General features: G+C 41.0%; 1 protein-coding gene across 9 annotated transcripts in view; it reads right to left on the bottom strand.

Moving 5' to 3' along the window:
- Positions 1-23,030, bottom strand: part of TAF1 (TATA-box binding protein associated factor 1) — a 71,730-nt gene extending 48,700 nt beyond the window's left edge. For 4 of the 9 annotated variants that reach the window (XM_070604104.1, XM_070604108.1, XM_070604105.1 and 1 more), the window contains exons 1-22: positions 22,544-22,767; positions 21,391-21,505; positions 21,132-21,248; positions 16,943-17,062; positions 15,596-15,774; positions 14,984-15,202; positions 14,376-14,594; positions 13,807-14,014; positions 12,369-12,545; positions 11,866-11,993; positions 11,661-11,768; positions 11,358-11,531; positions 10,722-10,895; positions 10,387-10,491; positions 8,363-8,563; positions 8,061-8,202; positions 7,534-7,664; positions 6,248-6,328; positions 2,217-2,366; positions 1,901-2,020; positions 1,461-1,636; positions 671-849 (exon numbers count right to left, since the gene is read on the bottom strand). In XM_070604104.1, the coding sequence (XP_070460205.1) occupies positions 671-849; positions 1,461-1,636; positions 1,901-2,020; positions 2,217-2,366; positions 6,248-6,328; positions 7,534-7,664; positions 8,061-8,202; positions 8,363-8,563; positions 10,387-10,491; positions 10,722-10,895; positions 11,358-11,531; positions 11,661-11,768; positions 11,866-11,993; positions 12,369-12,545; positions 13,807-14,014; positions 14,376-14,594; positions 14,984-15,202; positions 15,596-15,774; positions 16,943-17,062; positions 21,132-21,248; positions 21,391-21,505; positions 22,544-22,723 (3,403 nt within the window). In that variant the 5' untranslated portion in view covers positions 22,724-22,767. Of the gene's footprint in view, positions 1-670; positions 850-1,460; positions 1,637-1,900; positions 2,021-2,216; positions 2,367-6,247; positions 6,329-7,533; positions 7,665-8,060; positions 8,203-8,362; positions 8,564-10,386; positions 10,492-10,721; positions 10,896-11,357; positions 11,532-11,660; positions 11,769-11,865; positions 11,994-12,368; positions 12,546-13,806; positions 14,015-14,375; positions 14,595-14,983; positions 15,203-15,595; positions 15,838-16,942; positions 17,063-21,131; positions 21,249-21,390; positions 21,506-22,543 lie in introns of all 9 variants that reach the window. The other 5 variants (XM_070604106.1, XM_070604103.1, XM_070604107.1 and 2 more) reach the window with 3 other exon arrangements.
- Positions 23,031-25,579: the final 2,549 nt, after the last annotated feature.

Genomic DNA, 25,579 nt, shown 5'->3' with positions numbered 1-25,579 from the left:
TCGAACTCCACACATTACACCTTCCCTTCTTAAACCTGCTCCTTTCTCTGACATGTACTACTTTAACCAATGGTACCACCATCTTTCTAGCAAGCCCAGAGCGAAATCTTAAGGTCACCTTGACTTTTCTCCTCTTTTCATTCTCAATGTCCATATCCTAAACCAGTTCAGGCCTTTATCATCCCCACCCTCAACTTCTGCAATTTTTGGTTGGTAATTTTTCACTTTCTAAGGTCTAAGACACCCTTGAGAATCTTCTGAAAGCCATGATCTTCTCCTCAGAAAAGGCACATCTGAACAGAATTTACATGTGATTTCAGAGGGTTCAAGAACAACCCCCCAAATTCATCCATGGATTCTGTATTAAACACTCTTACCCTGTAGGACAAATGCCCAGAAAGCTCACTTGATGTACAGCACTGAGAGCCCTGGCTCAGTCAGGCCTGATACATCAGAGACCGTAATGGATTGGCAGCATCTCTTCAATTTGTGTCCCACGGACAAACCTAGAGTCCAGTTTGCAGTAATCTCTCTACCTCACCTACAGACTTTTCTACACTCATCCCTTACTTCTGCCTCCAGCTTTGCCTCAGTTATTAGTGTTCAGTTATTTATACTTTTTCGATCTTCCTCTTTCTTGTCTGTCTGTCTGTGAAGCCACTACCCTCACCCAGTAGCATCCGCTGTAGTTCCTTCCGCTCCTGCTCCTCCCGTTCACGTGATAGCTGAGAGCTGGTTTTCTTATTCTGCAACATGTTCTCAATGTTCTTTCCCATTTCTTCAAAGTCACTGTCTTCAGCTGAGCTGCTGTCTGTGTCAGTTGATAAGACTTCGGTTGAGGACAAAACCCTTAAAAGAGAAAAAATCACGTTAAATTAAGATGAGGGGAAACAGGAAAGTGTAGAAAGACCTGAAGAAATACAGTTTTAGGCAAAAGTAGGAAATTGGGAAATCAATCTTAAAAAGGAAAACTCAAAATCCAATAGGACATGCGGCCCTTGACAGAAAAGCTTTACAAAGTTTTCCTAGACATTTAGTCAGCAAGGCAAGTTTGAAATATGAAATAGTACAGCAACTCTTTCAGAATTCCTGGAGAAAGCTTGAGAAACAAATTAGCACACTGGTCATTTTTAATAGGACATTACTTTCCTCTCATCACTGAGCCTTTAGAAAAAATCCTATCTGTCCCCTATCACCTTTGCGATAGCTGCTAGGCCCAAGAAGGCCACAAAAGTTGCCAGGGAACCTAGAGCTCAAACCTAGAACTTCATGCCATTTAAAACCTTTGCCAAGTTCTTGAAGGGAGAAGGCACTCTAGCAGCATTATGAATACCACCCTGAAATCTCAGATGCCTGACCATCTAGCTAAATTGTTAGGTGGTCTCCTCTTCATTATAGACTAGTGTCTGCAACCCCTCCCCTTTCTAGCTTAGACTTTCTGCAGCACTAAAACAACACACTTGTTCTGTAGGTCAAAGATGCGCTGACATTCCTCTTTGTAACGCTCTTGATGCTCAGCCACAGAAAACCTTGATCCACGGGCAAATTTACTCATGGGGCCCTCTCCAGAACGGGCCTGTTCTGTTGACATTGTGCGTACCACATCGATCACTTCCCAGCGGGACAACTTTTTAATCTGAAAGAGAGAGGTACACACACATATACACAAATCATGCAGGGATTTCACAGGAGAAACCAAGGCACACAGCTAGAGAGTCAGACAAAAAAAACTCACTCAAAGCAGGTTAAATGGAAAGCTAACTACTGAGAAGTCTCCGAGATCCAGTCTAATACAACTTATACCACAAAATTCTCTAGATAGTTCCTTATGTCTGCCTCCTAGCTTTTCCCTCTCACTACAAGCTCCTCGAACCTCGAAGTTTTCCTCTGTCACACCCACCTCTTCCTCAGGCACACCAAATTTACGCAGAAGCTGCTTGGCATTTTTCAGAGAAAGGCGACGGAGGTCTGCATCTGTTCCTGTCACTGTCTTCTTCACTGGCTGAGGCTCCTTATCATCCTACCTCAAAAACAAAACAAAACAAAACAAAACAGGTAAGAAACCTAACAAGTTGAACTCCTTATAGTAGGCATCTAAGTCATCCTGTCAACTTAACTGCTTTCCAGATCCTCTGCCCCATTCATCTCGGATCACTCCTCAATCTCCATTTCTTCCTCCTTGGATTTTCGCTTTCTAGAAATTCAGACAGTCTTACCTTCTGCTGTGTTGGTTTGTTTGGAATCTTCACATAGGAGAATCCTTCACCACACCCTGTGGGATCTGCCACCCCAGTCACCTCTAGGAGACACTTGCCCTTCATGGCAGCAATGAAAGCCCTTGTGGTGTTCCAAGGAGCAGTGCGAACCTGAGGTAGAGGAGAAGATTCTAAGGGCTGTGGGAAACATTTGCTCTATCTAGCCATACTTAGAAGGTTGGAATAACTACAATGATGGAAAATTTGATGCTTTATTAAACTGTACACAAAGACCAATAGTTACATAAAGTTGCCCAGTACTCAGCTTGATGTTCTTCTTTCTTGTGGTACTTAAATCATGATATTAAATAGAGGTCAAGGGGCCGGCCTGGTGGCACGGCGGTTAAGTGTGCACGTTGCGCTTTGGTGGCCCAGGGTTCGCTGGTTTGGATCCCGGGTGTGGACATGGCACCGTTTGGCAAGCCATGGTGTGGCAGGCGTCCCACATATAAAGTGGAGGAAGATGGGCATGGATGTTAGCTCAGGGCCAGTCTTCCTCAGCAAAAAGAGGAGGATTGGTGGCAGATATTAGCTCAGGGCTAATCTTCCTCAAAAAAAAAAAAAATATGTGCAACAGTGGTGTCCCTTGGGCTTCACTGAGAGTTTTCAAAGACAATGTTGCCCCCACTCTCATGATGCTCAAGGAGGTAAGTTGGACTGATGACATTTGATTGTCCAGTTGCTCAAATGGCTTCTTTAGAATGGCCTATATATTCTCATAATTAGATGATAAGCATGCTTTATAAAGCACTGGCCCCAATCCCAGCAACACAAAACCAAAGTCCACTCTACCCCTGCCACTGGTTTGGTCAAAAAGGCCTGTCCTCTCCTGGAACCCTGAATAGTGCTTACAGACCTCACAAAATAATCAGGGCATTAAGACAAAGGGAATGTGCTTGTCCACACAGACCAGTCAAGAGTGTACATGATTAGCTAGAAAGTGACCAATACTCTATTTAACACTCATTCTTGAAGGCCATTCAACAGAATCCTTAATTTCTGAAATTATTAGACATCCACTCATTTTTCACTTCAACCTTAAAAGAATAGTACAACAATGCTTCTTTACTTACTCCATCTGACCTCATTTATAATCAGTCACTCATCTAACAAATATTTACTGAGTATCTACCATATGCCAGGCACTACTTTCTCATGGATTTCATGTCAGCGAGGGAAAGAGAAGTAACCAACCAAATTCAATAGTACATGATGAGTGCCATGACAGGAAAGTAGAAAGTGCTATATGTACATAAAGAAAGGAAGATGATCCAACCTGAATAAAGGGCAGGAGTGAGGGCAAGAGTCAGAAAAAGCTTCTAAGAGATTATAACTTGTAGATGAAGGTCAGATGGTAGAGGAGTGAAGAGAAAATATTCTAGGCAGAGGGAATAGCAGTTGCAAACCTCTGAGATTTCTTTCAACAGAAAACAATTTAGTGAACTGAATGAACTTTAGTATGTTTGAAGCTTAGAGTACAAGATGGGCAGTGACAGTAGATGAGAGGAGATTAGAGGTATTTACAAGACCCAAATCACATAGAGCCTGGTAAATCACATTAAGAACTTCTTCCTAAAAGAAATGAGGACCCAAAAAGGAAGTCTTTGGGCAAGAGAATGATATGATCAAATTTTTGTTTCAAAAGATCATGCAACTTTTTAACAAACGGTGCTAGAACTGTACATTCATATGCAAAAAAGGAACCCTAATCTATACCTTGTACCCTATACAAACATTAACTCAAAATGGATCTAAACGTAAGATCTAAAACAATAAAAGTTTTAGAAAAAACGTAAGAGAAAATCTTCCTGACTTTGAGCTAGATAAAAATTTCTTAGATACAATACCAAAACCACAAGCAACAGAGAAGACTGACTAGTTGGACTTCTGTTCTTCATAAAACAATGTTAAGACAACTGAAAGATAAGACACAGACTGGGAGAAAATCTTTGCAAATCACATACTTGATAAAGTACTCGGACCTAGAACACAGAAAGAATTCTCAAAACTCAGTAATAAGAAAAAAAAGCAACTTATTAAAAATAAAAATGAGCAAAAGAGATGAACAGATACTTGACCAAAGAAGACATCTGGATAATAAATAAGCACATGAAAAGACACTCAACATCCTTAGCCACTAGGGAAACGGAAATTAAAACTGTAATGAGAGACCACTTCACATCCAGTAGGAGGGCTATAATAACAAATAAAAGAAAAAAATGGAAAATACTAAGTGTTGACAAGAATGTGGAGAAACTGGAACCCTCACACATTGCTGGTAAGAATGTAAAATGGTGCAGCCACTGTGGAAAACACTCTGGCAGTTCCTCCAAAGGTTAAATGTAGAATTACCATATGACCAGGAATTCCATTTCTAGGTATTTACCCAAGAAAAAAAGGAAACATATGTCCATGCAAAGATTTATACATGAACGTTCATAGCAGCTTTATTCATAATAGCCCCAAATTGGGAACAACCAAAATGTCCTTTGACAGGCGATTAGTTAACAAACTGTGGTACCCATACTATGGAATACTATGCAGCAATAAAAAAGAACAAACTATCAATACACACAAGAACTTGGATGAATCAGAACATAATTATAGAGTGAAAGAAGACAGACAAGAAAGAATACATATTTTCAACAAATGGTGCTGGGAAAACAGAATATCCACATGTAAAATAATGCAGTTGTACCTTTACCTTACATCGTATACAAAAATTACTCAAAACAGATCAAAGACCTAATGTAAGAACTAAAAATATAAAACCGTTAGAAGGAAACATAGTTGAAAAGCTTCATCACACTGGATTTGGCAACAATTTCTTGGATATGGAACCAAAAGCACAAGCAACAAAAGTAAAATTAGATAAATTAGACCACATCAAAATTAAAAACTTCTCTGCATCAAAGGACACAACAGAGTGAAAAGGCAATCTATGGAATGGGAGACAATATTTGCATAACATATATCAAAAAATAAGTGTTGGCAAGAACGTGGAGAAACTGGAACTCTTATTACACAGTTGATAGGAATATAGAATGACACCTGCTTTGGAAAACAGTATGGAAGTTCCTGAAAACACTACAAATAGAACTACTATATGATCCAGCAATCCCACTTCTGGATATGCATGCAAAAGAACTGAAAGCAGGGTCTGGAAGAGGTATTTGCACACCCAAGTTCATAACAGCACTACTCACAATAGCCAGGAGGTGGAAGCAACACAAATGTCCATCAATGGATGAAGGGATAAACAAAATGTGGTGTACACATACAAATTATTCAGCCTTAAAAAGGAAGGAAAGTCTAACACATGCTACAACATGGATAAACCTTGAGGATATTATGCTAGATGAAACAAACCAGTCACATAAAAACAAATACTGTTTGATTCCACTAAGGTGAAGTACCTAGAGTAGTCAAATTCATAGAAACAGAAAGTAGAATGGTGGTTGCCAGGGGCTGGGGGAGAGGGCAATGGGGAGTTACTATTTAATGGGTATAGAATTTCAGTTTTGCAAGATGAAAAGAGTTCTGGAGATTGGCTGTACAACGATGTGAATGTACTTAATACTACTGAACTGTACACTTAAAGGTTAAGATGGTAAATTTTATGTTATGTATATTTTACCATAATTAAAAAAAAGAAAGAATATATACTGTATGATTCCATTTATCTAAAATTCTAGAAAATGCAAACTAATCTATCGTGACAGAAAACCAGATCAGTGGTTGTCAAGGGACAAGGAGGGTGGAGAAAAGGGAGTAGGCAGGAGAAAGAGATTTCAAAGGGACACAAAGAAACTTTTGGGGGTGACAGATACACTCAATATCTTGTCGTGAGGATTTCACAGGTATAAACATACATCAAAACATAGTGTACTTTAAATATGTGCTATTTAGTGTATGTGAATCATATCTCAATAAAGCTTTTATAAAAAAAGGATAAATGGGATGTACTCATAAAAATTAGCGTAAAGCCTTACCTCATCATCAATCTTCATCTGGAAATCTTCCTCATTTTCTTCTTCTGGAGCAAAAAAGGACTTCTCACCATAGCCAGCATCCTGGAAAAGAACAAATTCATGCATCAATCAATCAATAAGTTGGAAAACAAAAAGTCCAAGTTTCACTGAATACCAAGGACAGAATATCAAAGCACATTTTGCACAGAGAATGGATTCTGTAAAATCTTTGCTGTATCTATCACCATTCTATATCCTTAGGCTATCAGAAGATACATTACCACATTTCAAGGAACTTACCAGCTGACACAGAGGTAGCAAAGGCCCATAAGGAAGCTAAATAGAGATGCTCATTAACTCAGACTCACTACCTCAGTGGGACAGAGTTGTGCTATCCCACCCCAGCTAGATCTTCCCTACCTAAACCACATGTCCAGCACCAGCATCATCTCTGACCACCTGGAACACTATGGAAAACAACTGAGAAGTACTTTCCCTGCTTACATGTCTGTCTTGTAAAGAACAGAGATTCAAGTCACTACGTAGATGGACGAGCAACCATTTTCAAAGTAAACCAATACGCCTAAGTCTCTCATTAAGCCGTCCCACTGAGATTTAGCTACACTGCAGTTTTACCCAGAACTGATGTACAGAGAGTACCTCATATAGTTTGAATTTTTTTTTTTTAAAGATTGGCACTTGAGCTACATCTGTTGCCAACCTTCTTTTTTATCTTCTTCTCCCCAAAGCCCCCTGGTACGTAGTTGTATATTCTAATTGTAGGTCTTTCTGGCTCTGCTATGTGGGATGCCGCCCCAGCATGGCCTGATGAGCCGGTACCATGTCGGCACCCAGGATCGGAACCAGTGAAACCCTGGGCCTCCGAAGCAGAGCGTGCAAACTTAACCACTCGGCCATGGGGCCAGCCCTGAATTTTTAAATAATTGGTAATAATCTAGTAACCATGATTTCTTTTTTTTTTTTGAGGAAGATTAGCCCTGAGCTAACTGCTGCCAATCCTCCTCTTTTTTGCTAAGGAAGACTGGCCTGAGCTAACATCCGTGCCCATCTTCCTCTACTGTATGTGCGATGCCTACCACAGCGTGGCTTGCCAAGCGGTGCCACGTCTGCACCCGGGATCTGAACCGGCAAACCCTGGGCCGCCAAAGTGGAACGTGCGCATTTAACTGCTGCACCACTGGGCCGGCCGTAACCGTCATTTCTAAGCCAGTGAAGACAGTCTTTATCCTCGTCTCTCTGAAAAAAACCCCAAAGGCATCAGCAGTGCCTAAGAGGAAGGTGTTCACCTTCAATCGCTGCTCTGCAGCTATCATGCTATAGTAGGCACAACACTGCTCTGGAGACACCATAGCTCTGATCTCCTCTTCAGTCGGTAAACGAAAATCAGACTTCAGCACCCACCAGTTTGAGTCCATCCCTAGAAAAGACACACAGAGAGAATGAGATCGTTTTGAATTTCAAAGGCCCTTTCACTGACAGCAACAAGGAGAGCAAACAAAGACTGAATCAGGCAATGTCCTAGAAAGTATCAGGCCTGGCCACAGTTAGCCTGACTGTCTTGCCAAGAAAACCCCTACTGCTAGGTGTCCTTCATCTCATATAAGACATTTCACAATCACACTGGTTCTCCTGGTAGGCAAAATCAGAAAGCAATCAGAGCCTCCATAATTAGAAGAGCTGCTACCCCCTCTTTTTGATGACTATCAACTTCTATTTTTATTTTATTGGCTGGATGCGTATCCTTTAACTGAAAGCCATAACTCCTTTCTTGGAAAGAGGCAGAGAGGACAGATAATCAGTCACAACTGACGACCTGTGCGTTTGAAGTCAGCGCAGAGCTTTAGCCTCTTCCGAATGCTGCTTTCCGAATGGGAGGGAAAGGCTTTTTTTATATCTTCCATTCGGATCCGCCGTGGCCGATCTTTGCTCTTCCAGAAGAGGCGGTAAATAAAAACCTGCCCAACAAATCAAACGTTTTTTATTTGGCAAAGTAAAAAGTCCTCACCAGGCCCCTTCCCCTGCTAAGCCCCTATGTTTGATCTTTCCTGATGTGCCCCCAAATCCATATACCCTTTTACGTGTATCCTCTCCCACTCCCCATTCTCCCATTCTTACCTGGAGAAAGTCTCGAATATGTGTGTTGGCCCTTTTGGAGTTGGGTCCAGGAACTTCAAACAAGGGGCACTGCTGACCAACCACAAAAATATCCACTAATTCTCGAATATAGTACCCTTGTCTTGTTCGAATGATAAGGAAGTCGGTTTCTGGCATCTTATGAAGATAAATTGGGGCACGAAAAAGGTTGTTCTCAAATGCCTAACAAAAGTAAAAACACAAAAATTATATACAGAGAAGCCCTAGGAAATTTAGACAACTAATAAGAAAGGAAAATCGAGCCTGTCTGCTCTCCATCCCCATTGTGCCATCTAAGATCAACCCAGTAATAGAAACAAATTATAATATGGAATATCAAACGGGATTAGACAGATAATTGTTTGCCCACTGGCTATCTTTAACAGTCAGTAGTGGAGAAACTACAGGATGTGGATTCAGATGACACTGGCTCTGCTACCCATTGTATGACGTTAGATAAGCTACTTAATATCACTGAGCTTAATTTTCCTCATCTATGAAACGGAGATACTTAAAAGGCCTATACCTCACAGGATTGTTATGAAGATTATATATGAAAATCACTTTATAAACTAACAAGTACTATGCTACTACCCTGGACCCAGCATAGCCCCTGATATAGGTAAGACCAAAACATTTGTTAGATAAATTAATAAAAAATTAAACAACAAAAACAACTAACGAAGTAGGAGGTGCGCTGGAGAAGACAGACTAAACCCACAGGACAGAAACATTTGAGCTTGTTTAAGCAGCAGTCAGATGGGGATCAACTGTCACAAGAAGCCTGTGATTCCAAGGAAAGACTTCTCAGAAAATCAGAAAAGTGTATAGAAAGAGGGAGCATCTTCAATATAAGGGTGTGGAAAGAAAATTCTAATGTAGAATGTAGAGAGAAATTCTAATGCGGAATGTAGAGAGAGAAAGAATTACGGGAGCAGATAAAAAAGGATCTTTAAGAGACAACAAAAGCAGCCACAAAAAAAGAAGCTGGATTGGTAGAAAAATCTCAACAGAAAGTTACGAGAAGAATGCCAGGAACAACATAAAGATGATACTCAAAATCTGGTGGGAAATGGTCTACAGACATTAAGGATAAAGAAAAAAATGAACTTTGCCGATGCTTTAGGAGAGTAAGCAACAGTGATAATGGAATAAACTAGGTACAAGATCAGGGAAAATGGTTAAGATTGCCAAGAGAAATGAAGTGGAAGGAAAAAACAAAGTAGGAGTGTGCTAGAGATTTCCTCACATCCTTCGTGGACCTCTACTCTTCCCCTTAACAAAGTATGTAAAAGCCAGATTACCACAGGGCCTCTCTACACCCTTCAGAACAAAGAGGGGGAAAAAAACCACTTCGCTATGACTGGAGACTGTAAATGGCATGGTTCAGGTGTGGTTCAATACTCAAAATGACCACGGCTAATATAATCAAAACATACCAATTTTACACATACAAATTAAATATTCATAAATTAACTACTGTATATTATTAATCCTAGGTTGACTTCCCTATGCCACCCAGATGTTTCTGGACATCTTACCAGGGTGTATTTTCAAAACACTATTTTAAATTTAGCTTACAAATAACATATTTAGGAGCCATGCTTTTTTTTTTTTTAAGATTTTATTTTCCTTTTTCTCCCCAAAGCCCCCTGGTACATAGTTGTGTATTTTTGGTTGTGGGTCCTTCTAGTTGTGGCATGTGGGAAGCCTCCTCAGCATGGCTTGATGAGCAGTGCCATATCCGCGCCCAGGATTAGAACCAGTGAAACCCTGGGCCGCCGAAGCAGAGCGCACAAACTTAACCACTCCGCCACAGGGCCAGCCTGCAGGAGCCAGTTTTAATAAAAAGACGAAACAAAAATTTTTTGGATTATATTGACGTTCCCCATACTTGACGTTATGAATAGTATCTCAGTCAACTAGAACTGGTTCTTTCTGCGCTGACCACCTCCTCATCTGTCAACTTCCCTAGGAAAGAGTTAGAATAGGAAAGACTTCCTCACCTGCAGTAATTGGCCAGGATGGAGAGAGCCCAGGAAAGGAGACGTATGGCAGTAAACAGTTTCTCCATATTTACAATCTGGGGCTCCGGGATCTTTTCCAGGTTTCTATAATGAACACAGCAGACTCAGTTACTATCACAAAATATAATCAATAAGGCTACACAAAATATTCCACGAATATGGCATTTTACTAATATTACCAACTAGAAAAAAAATACCATTCCTTTCCTCCAAGAAATTTATGGTATAAAAAAGACAATACACGTTCACAGATTATTGCTAGATATCTAACTATAGCTCTATTAATAACAAATATTTTCTGAGCAGAGACTCACCCGCTTATAGTAGTTTTTTATCTTTGTTGCCATGCCAACCTGCATCATTAATGGTCCATTTTCCTCACTGTATTCTGCAAGAATAAGATCTCCATCTTTGCCTGTAAGGTCCTGAGGTGTGCGCATAAAAAACATCTCTCCACCACCCGAAGCTTGCCTCTCTTGTTCTCTCATCTGCCTCGAACAAGAGAATACAGTCCAGCTTTGATAAGACAATTAACTACACACTCTAACGCTGTTCATCTGAGACAATGACACCAAAAATGATTTTACCTTCCCTTTTTTAATTTCATTGCAAAAATGTTCAAACATATAGTAAAGTTGAAACTATGAACACTTATTATCCCACCACCTAGATGGAACTATTTATATTTTGCCATATTTGCTTTATCTGTAACTATCTCTCTAAAGATTTTGCTGAACCAGTTTTGAAAGTTACAGTCATCATGACACTTCATCCTTCAGTATTTCCCCAAGCATCTCCTAAGAATAAGGACATTCTCCTAAACAACCACAGTAACATTCTATCACATCTGAGGAAATAATTCCCTAATATCATCTAATCTCCAGTCCATTTCCCCAATTTGTACTCCAAAGTCTTTTATAGCTGTTTTTCTAACCAGGATTCAATCATACCTTAGCCTTCTTTTTGATGTGCTTTAGCAAGGGTTGGACTGAGTGGGGACCTGGCTGAGACAGCGCGCCAAAAGAGTACTTCTTCAGAGGTGGGCGATGGAACTGCCGGAGTTTGATGGGCCCCATGTGGGTGGGAAAGAAGGGCTGCCGTAATTCCACAGCAGGAATTGAGTGCTAAGACAGGAAATACAAGACTTCAAATTAAATACTAACTCCAGCCTAGCTAGGAAAGATTTACCCATATCCTCCATCAGAACAAAGCAGTGGTTCCCACCCGCCACAGAAAAAAATGCTATTTTTTACCTGGATAATATTTCCTCCAAAGGTGCCTCGAAGACCCTGTTGTTTGGGGTAGTAATATTCATCATTGGAGAGATTCCATGGATCTTTCACTTCTGGCTGAGACATGTTCTAATGAGAAGTCATGAAATAAACCTTAGTCAGACTACCCTTCTCCATTACCTTTCTTTGTTCTTCTAAACACCAAGTGCCTTTTCCCTTCACATACCTGCTGTGGTTCCTCCTTAATGACGCCTGTTTTCCCTAAGAGAATTCGACTCTTCTTCAGAGATGATTCCTTCTTACTCTCCTTGGAGGGGGAGTTAGAAGTGGCCTCTTCCTTCTCATCAGGAATTTCTGAGGATGAAACAAAAGTCACCCTGGAGTTGCTATCCTTGAAGATTGACCTTTCCTACTGATACCTTTGCAGTTCCTAACCAGATCTCTCATCCTACTCCAGACCACTTCTAGTCTGTGATTCACTCTAACCAAACAAATTACACTCCTGACATCTCAAAGGTACAACTTTCCAACACTGCTACATTGTGAGTTTTCCCAAAATAATAGACAAATAGCAGAAACTGACAGCCACAACTTTGCTCTCTCAAACTGCTACCTAGAAGCTTCTACCCTTAACCTTCCCAGCCCTTCTGCTTTCCCTGCCCCTTGACATTAGCAGCAAGCTAACTGTCAATTATGGAGAAGGAACACTGGCCTCTGCCAGTACCATACCCAAAATGAGGTTCTCATCATTGGGATCAAGTGTCAAAACAGGAGGCTCCAACAGGTGGGGCATGGCCTGAGCATCCCAAATGATATTGTCCTCCCAGCGTCCATATACCAGCTCCTCATTGTCAATGGGAAAAATGGAGTACCAAGGCTTGTCATCATCCAGGGTGGCTGCAAAACCTAGTCAAAACAGGAGGAAACACTCAACAACAGACAAAACCTTTATGCCCCTCTCGATCGTGATTCTAGCAAAGGGAAAAGGAGGAAATGTCAGTAGAGCCAGTCATGTGGCTACTGGAAAGGATCCTAGCAGACACAGTGTATTTCTCACTTTAAAAAAATGTTGCACATAAAAATGTTCAATGTTTTTTATAATAGTGAAAATGTAAATGCCCAAATGTTTAATAAGTGACTCATTAAATAAAGTATGGTAATAAATGATATGGTAAAACATGCTAACAATAAATGGTAGTAAAATACATTAAAAAAACTATAATTATTGGTAAATCATGAAAACATCCATGTAACAATACTATGTAACAATAAAGTGTTTAGATAGAATGGAAGGAGAAAGGAAAAAATCATTTCTTAGATTTAAAAAATAAGACATTTTTGTTTTTCCTCCAAATTGTAAAAGTAATCCAGAAAATCCTGAGGAAAATTTGGAAAATACAGAAAGGTACAAAGAAGAAAACTGAAGCTGCTTGTGATGTTACAAACCAGAAATCACCACTGTGAATCTCACAGTATATTTCCTTTTAGTCAGCTTTCTATGTTTGTATGGTGTTTTTTTTTCACTTACACAAACAGGATATCACATATGCCACTTTATACTTGTTTTTTTCCATTTAGAATGAGTTTCTAGTGTCATTAAACATTTTTTATGAACTTTGAATGACATAGAATATTTATGTTAAGTGAAAAGCACAGTATACAAAACTGTACCTATAAAAATGAACTCAACTACATACATACACAGAAGACAGAAAACCAAAAACAAAATACAGCAAAAAGTTAATAGTTGATAATCTCTGAATAGTAGGATTACGAGTGATTTTTGACACTGTACTGTATTTTCAAAGTTTCCTACATTAAGCATGGCATACCTTTTTTTCTCTTCTGCATATTTAAGGAGACAAAGAGCAAATTCTAGAATGATAAATACAAAGGGGCTTTGGAAACAAAAATAGACCATCAAGATAAAGCATTGTTATAGTTCAGAAAGATCTTTAACTTCAAAGTGGTTTTCACATTTTTCTACTGAGAAATCAGAGTCCATCCTAGTTCGTTAAGAACGTAAAAAAAATTCACCACAGACTAGAATCAGGGCTCAGACTCAAAACATTTCACTGTTCCTTAGCAGCAGAAAAGATTACAGCTAAGCCCACTTAGGATGATGGAGAAGGGCAGTGTGCAGAACACAGCTAGCACGGAAGCACACCTTGCTGAACATTGTAAGCCATGGCATTCCTAGTCATACTGGAAGGAAGCCAGCCTGCCAGGCTTGCACGCTGAGGTTTTGTCCCTTTGTGTTTGACATCCTCCCCATCCCAGATGATATCATCCTCCCAATGCAGCTGTGTCACCATCAGAAAGTTTTCATCAGCCAGAAGATCAGTGCCAATGTTTTCTTCAAGTTTCCTAAAGTCCTGTGGAAGTAGGGAAGGAACAACAAATCCCTGAATGGTCAATGGTCAAAGTTCCCACTCCAAATCCCATATCAGATCTATAAGATACATCAAATGCAGTCCTTGACTCAAGAGAAGAACTTGCTAAGAGAGGACTATCTGCCTCCTCCCACTCCTAGTCTGGCACAGCACTCATTCCACAAACAGAATCGTTGTAATGGGGCCTAGTTGCCAGGGTGATATGCCATACCAAGCAAAAGGTCTAGACACCTAAATCTTGCACCAAAGAAACCCTACCCAATATCTCCCCAATTGAAAAGGAAGTAAAATTGATAGGGCCCTGGGCACACTGATTCCTTTCTTACATACCAGTGTTGCTTACCTCTATCATTCTACATTTTATCACAGGTTCATGTTCCATCTTTCTCAGTTTGAAGCCATAGTCAAACCCACTGCCATCTTCAGGGACACCCAGCATATCATACCACAGTTGGGCAGGCCCATAACGCCACTCAGCCACTCTTGGTTTGGTATCTGTTACTTTATCTATATCTCCAGTTGACTGGGAAAACTTGGACTCCATGGGAGCCATCATTGTGATCTGTAACAGAACAAAAAAGTAGAAGGGGAGGAGGACTTCCTGATCCCAGATGTCCTAAGACTACAGGTTGTTAACGGGCAGGAGAACTTAGAGGAACAATAAGGATGATTCTTGACCAGGACTGGAGTTAGAATGTAAACAATGGAGGTATATCATGGCACACTGTGCCATGTTCAAGTTCAACTCTTATTCACCAGTGTGCGTATCACCATCTGCCTGCCCCTAATACTTTTCTATTACAATAGGGAAGGGACAACCACTGGGACTGAACTCAAGATTACTCATTGATAATCAGCACAGAACTTTGCCTGCTAAGGTGTTATTTCCAATTCAGAAACAAGATAGAGAGAACTCATTTGGTCTTAATCCCAGGTCTCTATTTTGCCTACTTCATCATCAGAGAGACACTGTTCTGGAGGTGGTGGTGGAGCGTAGTCGTAGTTCCACAAAGACTTCTGGTTGACTTCTGATTCTACTGAGCACTCCACCTCCTGGGCCTGCTCTTCCTGTATCAGCTCACGGTGCTTCTTTTTCCTCTTTCTCCGAGCACTCCGCCAAACAGATGGGACATTCTTCCCTGGTCCAAAAAGACGGAGGAAGCGTAACACCTAGAACACAGAACATGTTACTATGTCACAGACTCAATGTCAGATAGGAAAACAGCAGCATCTGGGTCTGGAAACTCCTGTGAGGGGTCTACTCAGTTATGGGGTACAGACCAAGGAGTGCTAAACTTGTATTTATAACATCTACCAAGAAAGTAAAGAAGTGCCCCTTAATAATTTGGACTAGTTTTTTTAAGAAAACAAAGAATTTCTAATGAGAACTATATAAATCACATGTACTATCAATGCATCCAACTTAAGAAAAAACTAACACAATGTCACTAAATAAGGAAACCTTTAGATCTTATCCAATCTATATTCAGCATCTGGACAACAGAACTCAGTATTCAGAAGAGGTCAGTGGTTTGCAACGTGGGCATTCTCCACAGCAAGTACCTTCCCAGGCCGAAATTCTGGGAAAAGTTCTGTGACACTTGGCAACAGCTTGGTGGCATCATGCTGCATAATCCCAGCCAATGGTAGGGTCAGCTTTCCATCCTCCGAGTCTGCCTGTGTTGCTTCCTGAGGTCCCATCTCAGATTCTGAGTCAGAGGAACTACTGAAGTCCACTTTCTCTGAGGCCAAAGAGGAAGGGGCAATGATGGAGGGCAAGATGATGCCTTCTCCATCCTCAGACACTGCAACAAGGAAGAGAAACCCCTTTGGCATGTAACTGTGAGCATATTTCCTCAAATTCAGCCAACACCCACTCTAGGCTATACGCATGGCTCAATGGCAGGGGATATAGTTCCAAGCACCCAGATTACTAATATGCAACCCAGAAAATTCATTCCAACACAGTATCTCCCACCATCCCCAACTCACCTTGTACCTGGTACCCTAGGGTTGTGATGAGAGAAAACAAACACTATTACTACATTTACTACTTTCTGTAAGTATATTAGGTTAAAGGAATGTGACCAATAGCAAAATTATATAGCATTTTTATACCAGTTGGGGACCCATAAGCTGGAGAATTTTCTAAGCCCATAGGATAATAACAAAATTATTTAGCACAAAAAAAGATCTACGACATAAAGTTAACAGATGCTATTTAGCCTGCAGACTAAAAAGGAAATGGCTTAAAACTCTAACAGGAGGAATATTAGGTTAACATAAGCCTCAAAATACAGGCGATCAAAGACACTGCTCTTCCCCAATCTTCTAGTCTAGGGCAGGGTTACTACTGTTGCCAACGTAGCAATAGGTGAGATGACCACTTTAGACTCTGCCTTTGAAATCTCTGGACCTGGTAGTTAGCTCTATATGATTTATATCCATTCCAGGGTGCCGTCCTCATTTAATCATTTCTTTTAAAGAGAATCATCTAAACAGGGAGTTTCCAAATATCAATACGCAGATCAGTTGCATCAGAAATTACGTGGGGGAACTCTCTGAAATTCCTGGGCTCTACCCCAGATCTTCTGAATCAAGACTCTCTAGGGGTAAGCATAGGAAATCTGTATTTTTTTAAAAGACTTAAGGTGATTCTGATGGGCAGCCAGATTTGAGAACCACTGACTTAAACTACTTTTTCTTGAGCTCATGTTAAAATACTGTTGCCAAATGTTTTAAAAGTAAAACTTCTCTTTAATATTGAAATTTGAAAATTGTGTGAACCACTTCTGGAAGCTGTATCCTTTCCTAGCAGCTTAATTTTAATAGCCCCCTATGTGCATGCCAAAAGCCTGGACTTATGAATGGACCTTCCTCCTTAGACAAAAGTAGACAGTCTCTACTTACCACCGGTAATAGCATCCTGGTCCTTATCCTTCTTCATTGGTCCTGGGGGTGGAGGTGGAGGAGGCATCAACTTGCAATCAATGTCTTCACAATCAGCATCATAGTCATCTTCATCATAATCTAATAAAACCAAGAAGGTGATCCCCTCAATATTGAGAATGTTACACTATAGCCTTGAGCTCCCCTGTCACTCAAGAATTTAAAGCACCACATGAAGCACTATGCAGATCCCTTAAGAAGGCACAGGAGGTGGCCGGCCCCATGGCCGAGTGGTTAAGTTTGCGCGCTCTGCTTTGGAGGCCCAGGGTTTGGCTGGTTCAGATCCTGGGCACAAACCTAGCACCGCTCATCAAGCCATGCTGAGGCAGCATCCCATACAGCAGAGCCAGAAGGAGCTACAACTAGAATATACAACTATGTACTGGGGAGCTTTGGGGAGAAGGAAGAAGAAAGAAGATTAGCAACAGATGTAGGCTCAGGTGCCAATCTTTAAAAAAAAAAAACGAACACATAGCTTCTGTCTTTAGAAAGAGACGACATCATCATATTGCCAAATGCTGCAACACCATGCATACCTCATACAGGAATTTAGGTATCTCCCAAGAACTATTTAAAGCCTTTGCTCCTTCTCCTGATCAAATTTTGTTTTTTATTTTCACCCTGCTCAATCTCATAACTGCATTTAACATTCTTCTTTCTCTGTCAGTTTCCTTTAAGACTGGACTTTCCCTCTTCTCACCTCCCAAGTCTTTGACACATTTTTTCTATCTATCTTCTGCAGTCTGTTATTCTTTTCACTGCCCTTTAACCACTGGCATCACTCAATACCTGGTTCTGAACACTCTGCTTTTCTTCTTCTATGCACTTTCCATTCTCTTTCTGAAGAATCACCTTTATCCAGATTAAACCCAAATCTATATGTCTTGCTCTGACTCACCCCCTCTGTAATCACACTGCATGTTCACTACCTAAAGAATCTCTCCACTCAGGGACCAGCCCCTGACCTAGCAGTTAAGTTTGGCATACTCCACTTTGGCAGCCCAGGTTTGGTTCCCAGGGCGTGGACCTACACCACTCATTGGCGGCCATGCTGTGGCAGCAACCCACATACAAAACAGAGGAAGACTGGCACAGATGTTAGCTCAGGGTGAATCTTCCTCAGCAAAAAAAAACGAAGAAGAAGAATCTTTCCACTTAGATATTCAACAACTGCATCTCATACTACACTGAAATATCCTTCACCACTTTTAAATTCCCTTGTTACTATCAATAGCACCTCCATCCTCATTTTCCCAGCTTATGACTTTAGTCTTCTGTTGTCTTCATCAATCTGTCATCCCCCAAGACATTTTTTTCTTTGAGGAAGATTAGCCCTGAGCTAACATCTGCCACCGATCCTCCTCTTTTTTTTGCTGAGGAAGACTCGCCCTGAGCTAACCTCCGTGCCCATCTTCCTCTATTTTATGTGGGATGCCTACCACAGCATGGCTTAGACAAGTGGTGCCATGTCCGCACCTGGGATCCGAACTGGCGAACCCCAGGCTCCCAAAGTGGAACGTGCAAACTTAACCACTGTGCCACCAGGCTGGCCCCCCAACACATCTTTTCCAATCAATCATTAATAGCAGTCATTATGACAACTTCCAATTACTGAGCTCCCACTGTGTGCCAGGTATTTGTAGCTAGTTTACCTATAATCCTCTCAATAACGCTGCAAAGTGGGAATTCTTTTGAGATACACAAGTTAAGTGACTTACTCAGGGTCATACAGTTTTAAGCGACAAAGTCAGAATTCAAGCCTGGTTTAACAACAAAGCCCATACTCTTTCCAACACATTTCCTTAGTCACCAAGTCCTACTGATGCTTTATCAGCAACTCCCAAGTTTGACCCTGCCTATCATGTTCCTCAATTGTCACCCTACTCCAGAGCTTGATAACTTTATATCTAGCCTGCAAGAACAGTCTCCAAGTTAGTCTGCCCCTTTACTCTTTTTCTAATCAAACTCCAAAGCAACAAGTATCACTTTTCATTTTTATTTAGGAAGGAAAGGTGACTAACATTTAGTCGCACCTATCGTGACGCTGTAATTACAGGTGCTTTCACACCACATGTTAATGAACTTAAATTCTCACAAAAGCCCTATTAATGAGGTAGGTATTATCAACTTTATTGCAGACAAGAAAACAGAGAGATTACTACAAATGAGAAATCCAAGTCTCAGAGACTGAGCAACTTTCCCAGGGTCAAACTAAATATGGAGATGGGATTTGAACCTATGACATTCTGACTCCAAAGTCCATTTTATTTTCATCAGACCACCCTGCCTCTTACTCAACAATCCATGTTGCTTTACAATCTTTAATGGCATCAAATCTCAAGAAATGCATACATAACGGCGCTGTCAAATTGTTCTAGCCTTGGTTCTTGCTATTTGTCAGTATGTTTCCTACACCTTTCAAGAAAACCTGCTGGCCAATTCCCCCCACACTACTCGTTTATTTCTATCTCCAAACCTTTATACAAGCCATGTTTCCAAATCAAAATGCCCTGCTGCTTCCTTTCCATCAAACTTTATCTTTCAAAATTTTGCTCAAATTTCACCTCCATGAAGCCTTTTCTAAATTGACCTCCACCCACTTCCAATTATTCCAAAGAAGCACCCTTATAAATCAAGTCATGTGAAGGGGCCAATGCCAGGGAAGCAGCAGCCAAGGGCATGGATGAAGGCACCCTCAGAAGACAAGAAAACATGGAAATGAGCATGCCAGAGTACTGAGATTCTATCAAATGCGGCGTCCTCCCTTTCCAGGAGGTCAGCTCATAAAATCCAACTAGGAAACCCCCGCCCATCCTCTTCTTTACCATCCCTAGCCAAGACAACAAACCCAAATCTGAAAAATACAGCATCCCCTAAAACTCAGAGCTGCTACCACCTCCCCCTTAGCCTAAGTCAGGGTGCTCAAAAATAACAGTTACGCTATTTGACTTACTTATTCTGGCAGCCCCTCAAAACTAAATATAACACTCTGTACAGAAACATGAGCTTGTAGCTAGTTTATGTCTTCTTCTTATGAATAATTATGCTTTGCATTCATTTAGCCCATCTTCCCCAAATGATGACAATATCCCTGAAGGTAAGGCCCATATCTTCTATTTTTCTGGGTCATTTCTTGTGTATGTGGTGCAGTTAATTCTCTTTATCTATAAGCACTCAAATTCATTAACTGTCCCCAAAGAAATTAAGTGCAACTATTTACCAAGGTTTTATCTACATTTCTCAGCAGCCTGAAATCTAATTCAAAGAGGTGGACAAAGAATAAACAATGAGCAACTTCATATAAAAGTCTCAAACAGTGAGACGGAGTGTAGGGCAGTGGAAAGAATAGACTACGACCAGTAGCTCTAGGTTCCAGACCACGGAACTGAGCTCCTCAAGATCAGAAAATGGATTTTATTATCTTTGTACCATATTGTCTATCACAGTTTATAGCACATAATGGGTGCTCAATCAATGTCTTATGAACTGAGTAGCTGAATTAGTCAAGGTCTGCCACTAGGTAAGCGTAGAACTTTTGATAAGTTCCACATTTTATTAAAGTTCTCTAAAGTTCAAGTTTCTTCATCTATGATGAGGTTACAAATAAATAATCACTAAGATCCCTTCCAGCTCTGACATTCTGATTCTGTAATGTAGCACCTTACACCAGGCAGAAAAACCCATGTTGTGAGCAAGCATTAAGTGCACTGTGTCAGCATACAGGTGGTGAGTGACTTACAGAAACTGAACCAATAAATACATGTGCTCCTTTACACCTGACAGTGTATACTTAATCCTTCTTGAACAACCAGTTCCTTGAGGGAAAAGATTGAGTTTAAACAGAATCTAAAACAGTGTCATGAACCCTGTGGCTACTCAAATACCAGAAGATACAGAGGAAAGCATTATCATCCTTACTTGGCGTTCACCAAGAATGTGGCACTACCACTATGAGGAATAAAAGTCTGAGTATGGTAACATGCCCCAGAACACAAGAGGATAGCAGCTACTTGGAACTGAGATGACAGAGGGAGAGAAGCAGAGCAAAGGCATAGAGAGCAGGAACAATGGCAAAAAGCGTGCACAGAAACAAACGACTACAAGCAAGCAAGTGCACTGGAATGCTCTATCAATGACACCAAAGAATCACCTGAACGGCAAAGGGGCTGCAAGCTCCCCAATGTCTGCTGGTATCTTCGGCTTTCATCTTCTGCCACCTCATTGATGTCTGAATAGTCCACAGCATCTTCTGTACTCCTGATCCATCCTATAAATAAAAAAGGGGAAGGAGGAGATCTTAACAAACAGCAAGTAACTCTCACTCCCTTAGATAATTGTCACTGAAAAGTACTTGTAGAGTAAGTGGCCAGCCTCCTCCCCCGCCTTACTCCCCATGACCCAGACTTCACCTTCATCATTTACCAGGCCACTGTCAATCCCAGTCAATTCTTCATTTGCCGTGAGTTCAGTGATCAGGCTGCCCAGCCCCAAAGCCCCCAAGCCTGCCAAGTGCTTCTTACATTCCTGAAAAAGGGACAGCACCAGAGTCGAAGGTAACAACTAAACCGAAGCTTCCCACACCACAAGGCTTATTTCCCTGGTCCATGACAAAGCTATAAATCCATATGAAAAATGACTCTGTAGTGTCCTAAAAGAGGCATCACATTCAAGAACTATAAAGCACTATGCTCCACTAAACTCCACAATGATCAGATCTTTATTAACATCACGTCCAATTTCATCACCATACTTTAAAGTAGTATGATTATTCAAAGAACCACCACCAAGACTAAATGAACGGACCAATGGTTCTCTGAATAAAGGCTAAGACAACTGAGGTCATTCACATTAGAGAAGACAAGGCCAGAACTTTTTTGCTCTCTCGTGTGTGTTTGTGTGTGCTGCAGGGGAGGAGGGATATTGGTCAATATTTTCCCCTTGAAAAAACAAGCCGAAACGAAAGTAGCGAGTATCAGTTGGGCACAGGAAATTTCATGAATTCCAGTGAACACTTGGAAAATCACCTAAGAAGTGCAGAGACCAGAGGGGTCTGCCCCGCATGGTTTGAACATTCACTGTTCTAGGAATTAGGGCCTAAACCGCATGATTTGTTGTGGGTTCTGTCCAGCTCTCTTGCTCTAGAGCCATGTCAGGTCAGCCAAGCAGGCAGTTTCAAGAATCTCCAAGAAGGTTCTCATAGCAACGGTTTGAAAGCAACTTCACTACGTTAAGCTGCTATTTTTCCTACTGCCTGGTCAGGAAGAACGTTACCTCCAAAGCCACCCACGTCAGCGCCCCTGACCTACGGGGGCTTGCCCACCGTTCTCCTCTCTTCTCCCCAGCCTCGCCCACAACTGAGTCCCCTCACTCTACGTTACAGGACAATCTACTAGGACAGTCTCCGCTTCTCGCTTCCTCTTCTCTTACGTGAACTGTTCCCTCCCAGACGGATGGCCACATCGCCCTCTATTTTCACTTCCTAGGCACCCTCTACTCTCCTCGCTCCACCTACTCTCCTTAGCGGCACCACCCCCAGCCCTATCCCCACGCCCACCCCCTCACATCATCCAAGACGCTTTCCCCCTCCAGCTGCCCAGCTCCATTGATGTTGCCGAAAAGGAAACCGGTTAAAGAAAACGAGCCGCCTCCACCAGAATCTTCATCGCTGTCGGTATCTGACATGATGGCGGCTGCGGTGCCGGCAGCGGCTGTGGGCAGCAGCAAATCCCAGTCTGGTCCCATACACCGGAAATAAAAACATTCGTCGCCCAGAAGTGACTCACAGAGCTCCTTGACCCTATCAGCCCCTACCGGAAGCGGAATAAAGAAAAAAATAACCGGAAAGGCCGGCCGTCCTACGAGAAAGGAGACTTGGCGTCACTACTTTACTAATGGCTTTTGATTGGACCATACGCGTCCAGGGAGCTGGATATGCGGAAAGCGGTTGGTCAAAGAAATGTTTGGTCCCGCCCCCTTCCGCTTTTCGGCACGCGAGCATTCTCATTGCGCCACATAAGAGCGACGGCTTCCCCTCCAATCAGAAAGAGCTGCCTGGGTAACGTGGCCTACGTCCTGGTAGCCGCGGGTCTTCACGTCACAGTAACACGGAAGTGAGGGTTAGGACTGGGCCTTCTCGTCTTGTGCTCATCTGCTGCTTCACTGCTGGGTCCCGAAGAGAGACTGGCCGTAAACTGTGCTGTGCCGAAGATACCTTTGCAAGTTAGTTGTTTAGAATTGACGTTTCCCCACAGAAATGGACCCCCCCCCATTTTATTTCGGGAAATGTAAAAGATGTGTAAAATAAGCTGCCATTTCATCTGAGGTCACAATTGTTAACATTTTGCCAGGTTTTTTGTTTCTGAACCATTTGAAAGTGGGTTGCAGATAGCGTGATTCTTCACCTCTAAAAATACACATTTTTCTCCACAACCACAATACCATTATCACATTTTTAAAAATTAACATTAACTCAATATCCTTTAACATACAGCCCATATTTAAATTTCCCCACTGTCCTAATTGGAGCATTTTGCATTTCAATCCAGGATCTACTCAAGCTTCATGTAATTTGGTTGCCTCCCTTTAATCTTTAATCCAGAATTCAGCAGCCTTTTTCTTTGTGTTGCATGACACTACATTTTTGGAAGAATCCGGGCAAGTTGTCTTGAAAATAGTCTATATTCTGAATTCGTCTGATTGTTTCTTCAAATTGATTCAGGTTAGATATTTTACTGGCCATCAGAAGGCACAATGTCAGATTGTCCCAATATTGGTGATGCTAAACGTGATCACTTCGGGAAAAAAAATGGTGACCACCAGATCTCTCCATCACAAAGGCACATTTTCCCTTTTGTAATTAGTAAATAGTTTATGGGGTGATACTTTGAGATTGTGTGAATGTTCTGTTCCCCATTGCCCTTGCACCTAATGGTTTTAGCATCCATTGATGATCCTTGCCTGAATCAATTATATTGGGAGAGTGCAAAAGAGTGATTTTTCTAATTCTTAAATTCCTTCTACATTTATTAACTGGACTTACTAAAGAAGAACTTTCCCTTTTCTTACCTTTTTTGCATTTTTTATCTTAATGTCTTATAATCTAGCACCATCGTTATCCTTTTTGATGCTCAAACTGTCCTATATTTGTCCAGTGAGAACCACTTCACTCTGGCTCCTGTGTCCTTTCAACATGATCCCATTTTTTGAGCACCTCCTTGCTTTTTTGGCACAAGATGTTCTAGGCTTACTCTGTACATTCCCTGTCCCGGACCTGATATAAGCCATTTCTCCAAGGAGTCCTGGTTCCTTTTACTGGGGAATGGTGTTTAGAAACCGGGGCATCTTTGTTTATAGGCCCTTTCAGTGAAGAGAGCTAAAATAAATAGAGTTTCTACTAATACCTCCAATTTAAGTCCAACACAGGGTTCTTCCTCACCTTTCCCAACTTCCTGTTTGTATTTTGCTTATCTTACAATAAGAACTCTGGTTGCCAACACCCATTTTCAGAATTACAAGACCAATACCACTACCAACAATAATGAATGAAATGTTCATTAATTATTATTATTATTATTAAATAATGAAATAATGTATGAAATGTTCAGAAGTTCTTCGCAGTTTTCTGTCCTTAGAATATATCCTGCTAAAGATATACAGTGTACTGTGTTTTAAAATTACTTGAATCATTTTTCCCCCCTCTGGAGTTTTCTATTTGTATTCAACTTTAGGATTGGCTTTTATTATCCTTTTTCAAAATATAATTTTATTTTTAAAATATGTAAACCTTTACATGGTTCAAAGTCAAACTATATAAAAAGCTATTCCCAAAGAAGTCTTGCTCCTATGCCTATGCCCTCTATACCATTCCCACCCATTGCCTATAAGTAACTATTTTCATTAATTTCTAGTTTATCCTTCCTGTTTATTATTTTTTTATTGAAGTATAATTGACATTATATTAGTTTGGGGTGTACAACATAATGATTCGATATTTGTACTTCCTATGTTTCTTTTTGCAAATAAGCAAATGAGTGTATATATTCTTATTTCCCCTTTTTCATTACATAAAAGGTAGCATATCATATATACATTAGTGCGCCACTTAACAATGGGGATACACTCTGAGAAACGCATCATTAGGTGATTTCATTGTTGTGCGAGCATCACAGAGTGTACTTGCACAAACCTAGATGGCATAGCCTACTACACACCTAACTATATAGTACTAATCTTATGGGACCACCGTCGGATATGTGGTCCATCGTCGACTGAAACGTCATTATGTGGCGCATGACTGTACTCTTTTCACCTTGCTTTTTTTCACTTAATAATACAGCCTGGAAATCACACTGTACCACTTCATAGCGCTCTTCCTCATTCTTTCTTTATGGCTGCTTAGTACTTGATTGCATGGATGTCCCATGGAATATTTTAACAGTAGCTAAACATTTCTAGGCCAGATGACAAAGGTCTGCCAAAACCTGCTTAGTAGCTGAAATGCTGCACTTTGGTAATGAGAAGTTAGTGGAATGCTCTTGCTATACTAATAGTTAAGACAAAAAAGCAAAATGGAATGTTTTTTTAATGTCCCTTATATTG

Source organism: Equus przewalskii, chromosome X (genome assembly GCF_037783145.1).
Source record: "Equus przewalskii isolate Varuska chromosome X, EquPr2, whole genome shotgun sequence".
In the NCBI taxonomy this organism is placed as follows: Eukaryota; Metazoa; Chordata; class Mammalia; order Perissodactyla; family Equidae; genus Equus; species Equus przewalskii.
Note: the sequence above shows the minus strand (reverse complement) of the source record. Positions and strands in the feature narration are given on the sequence as shown.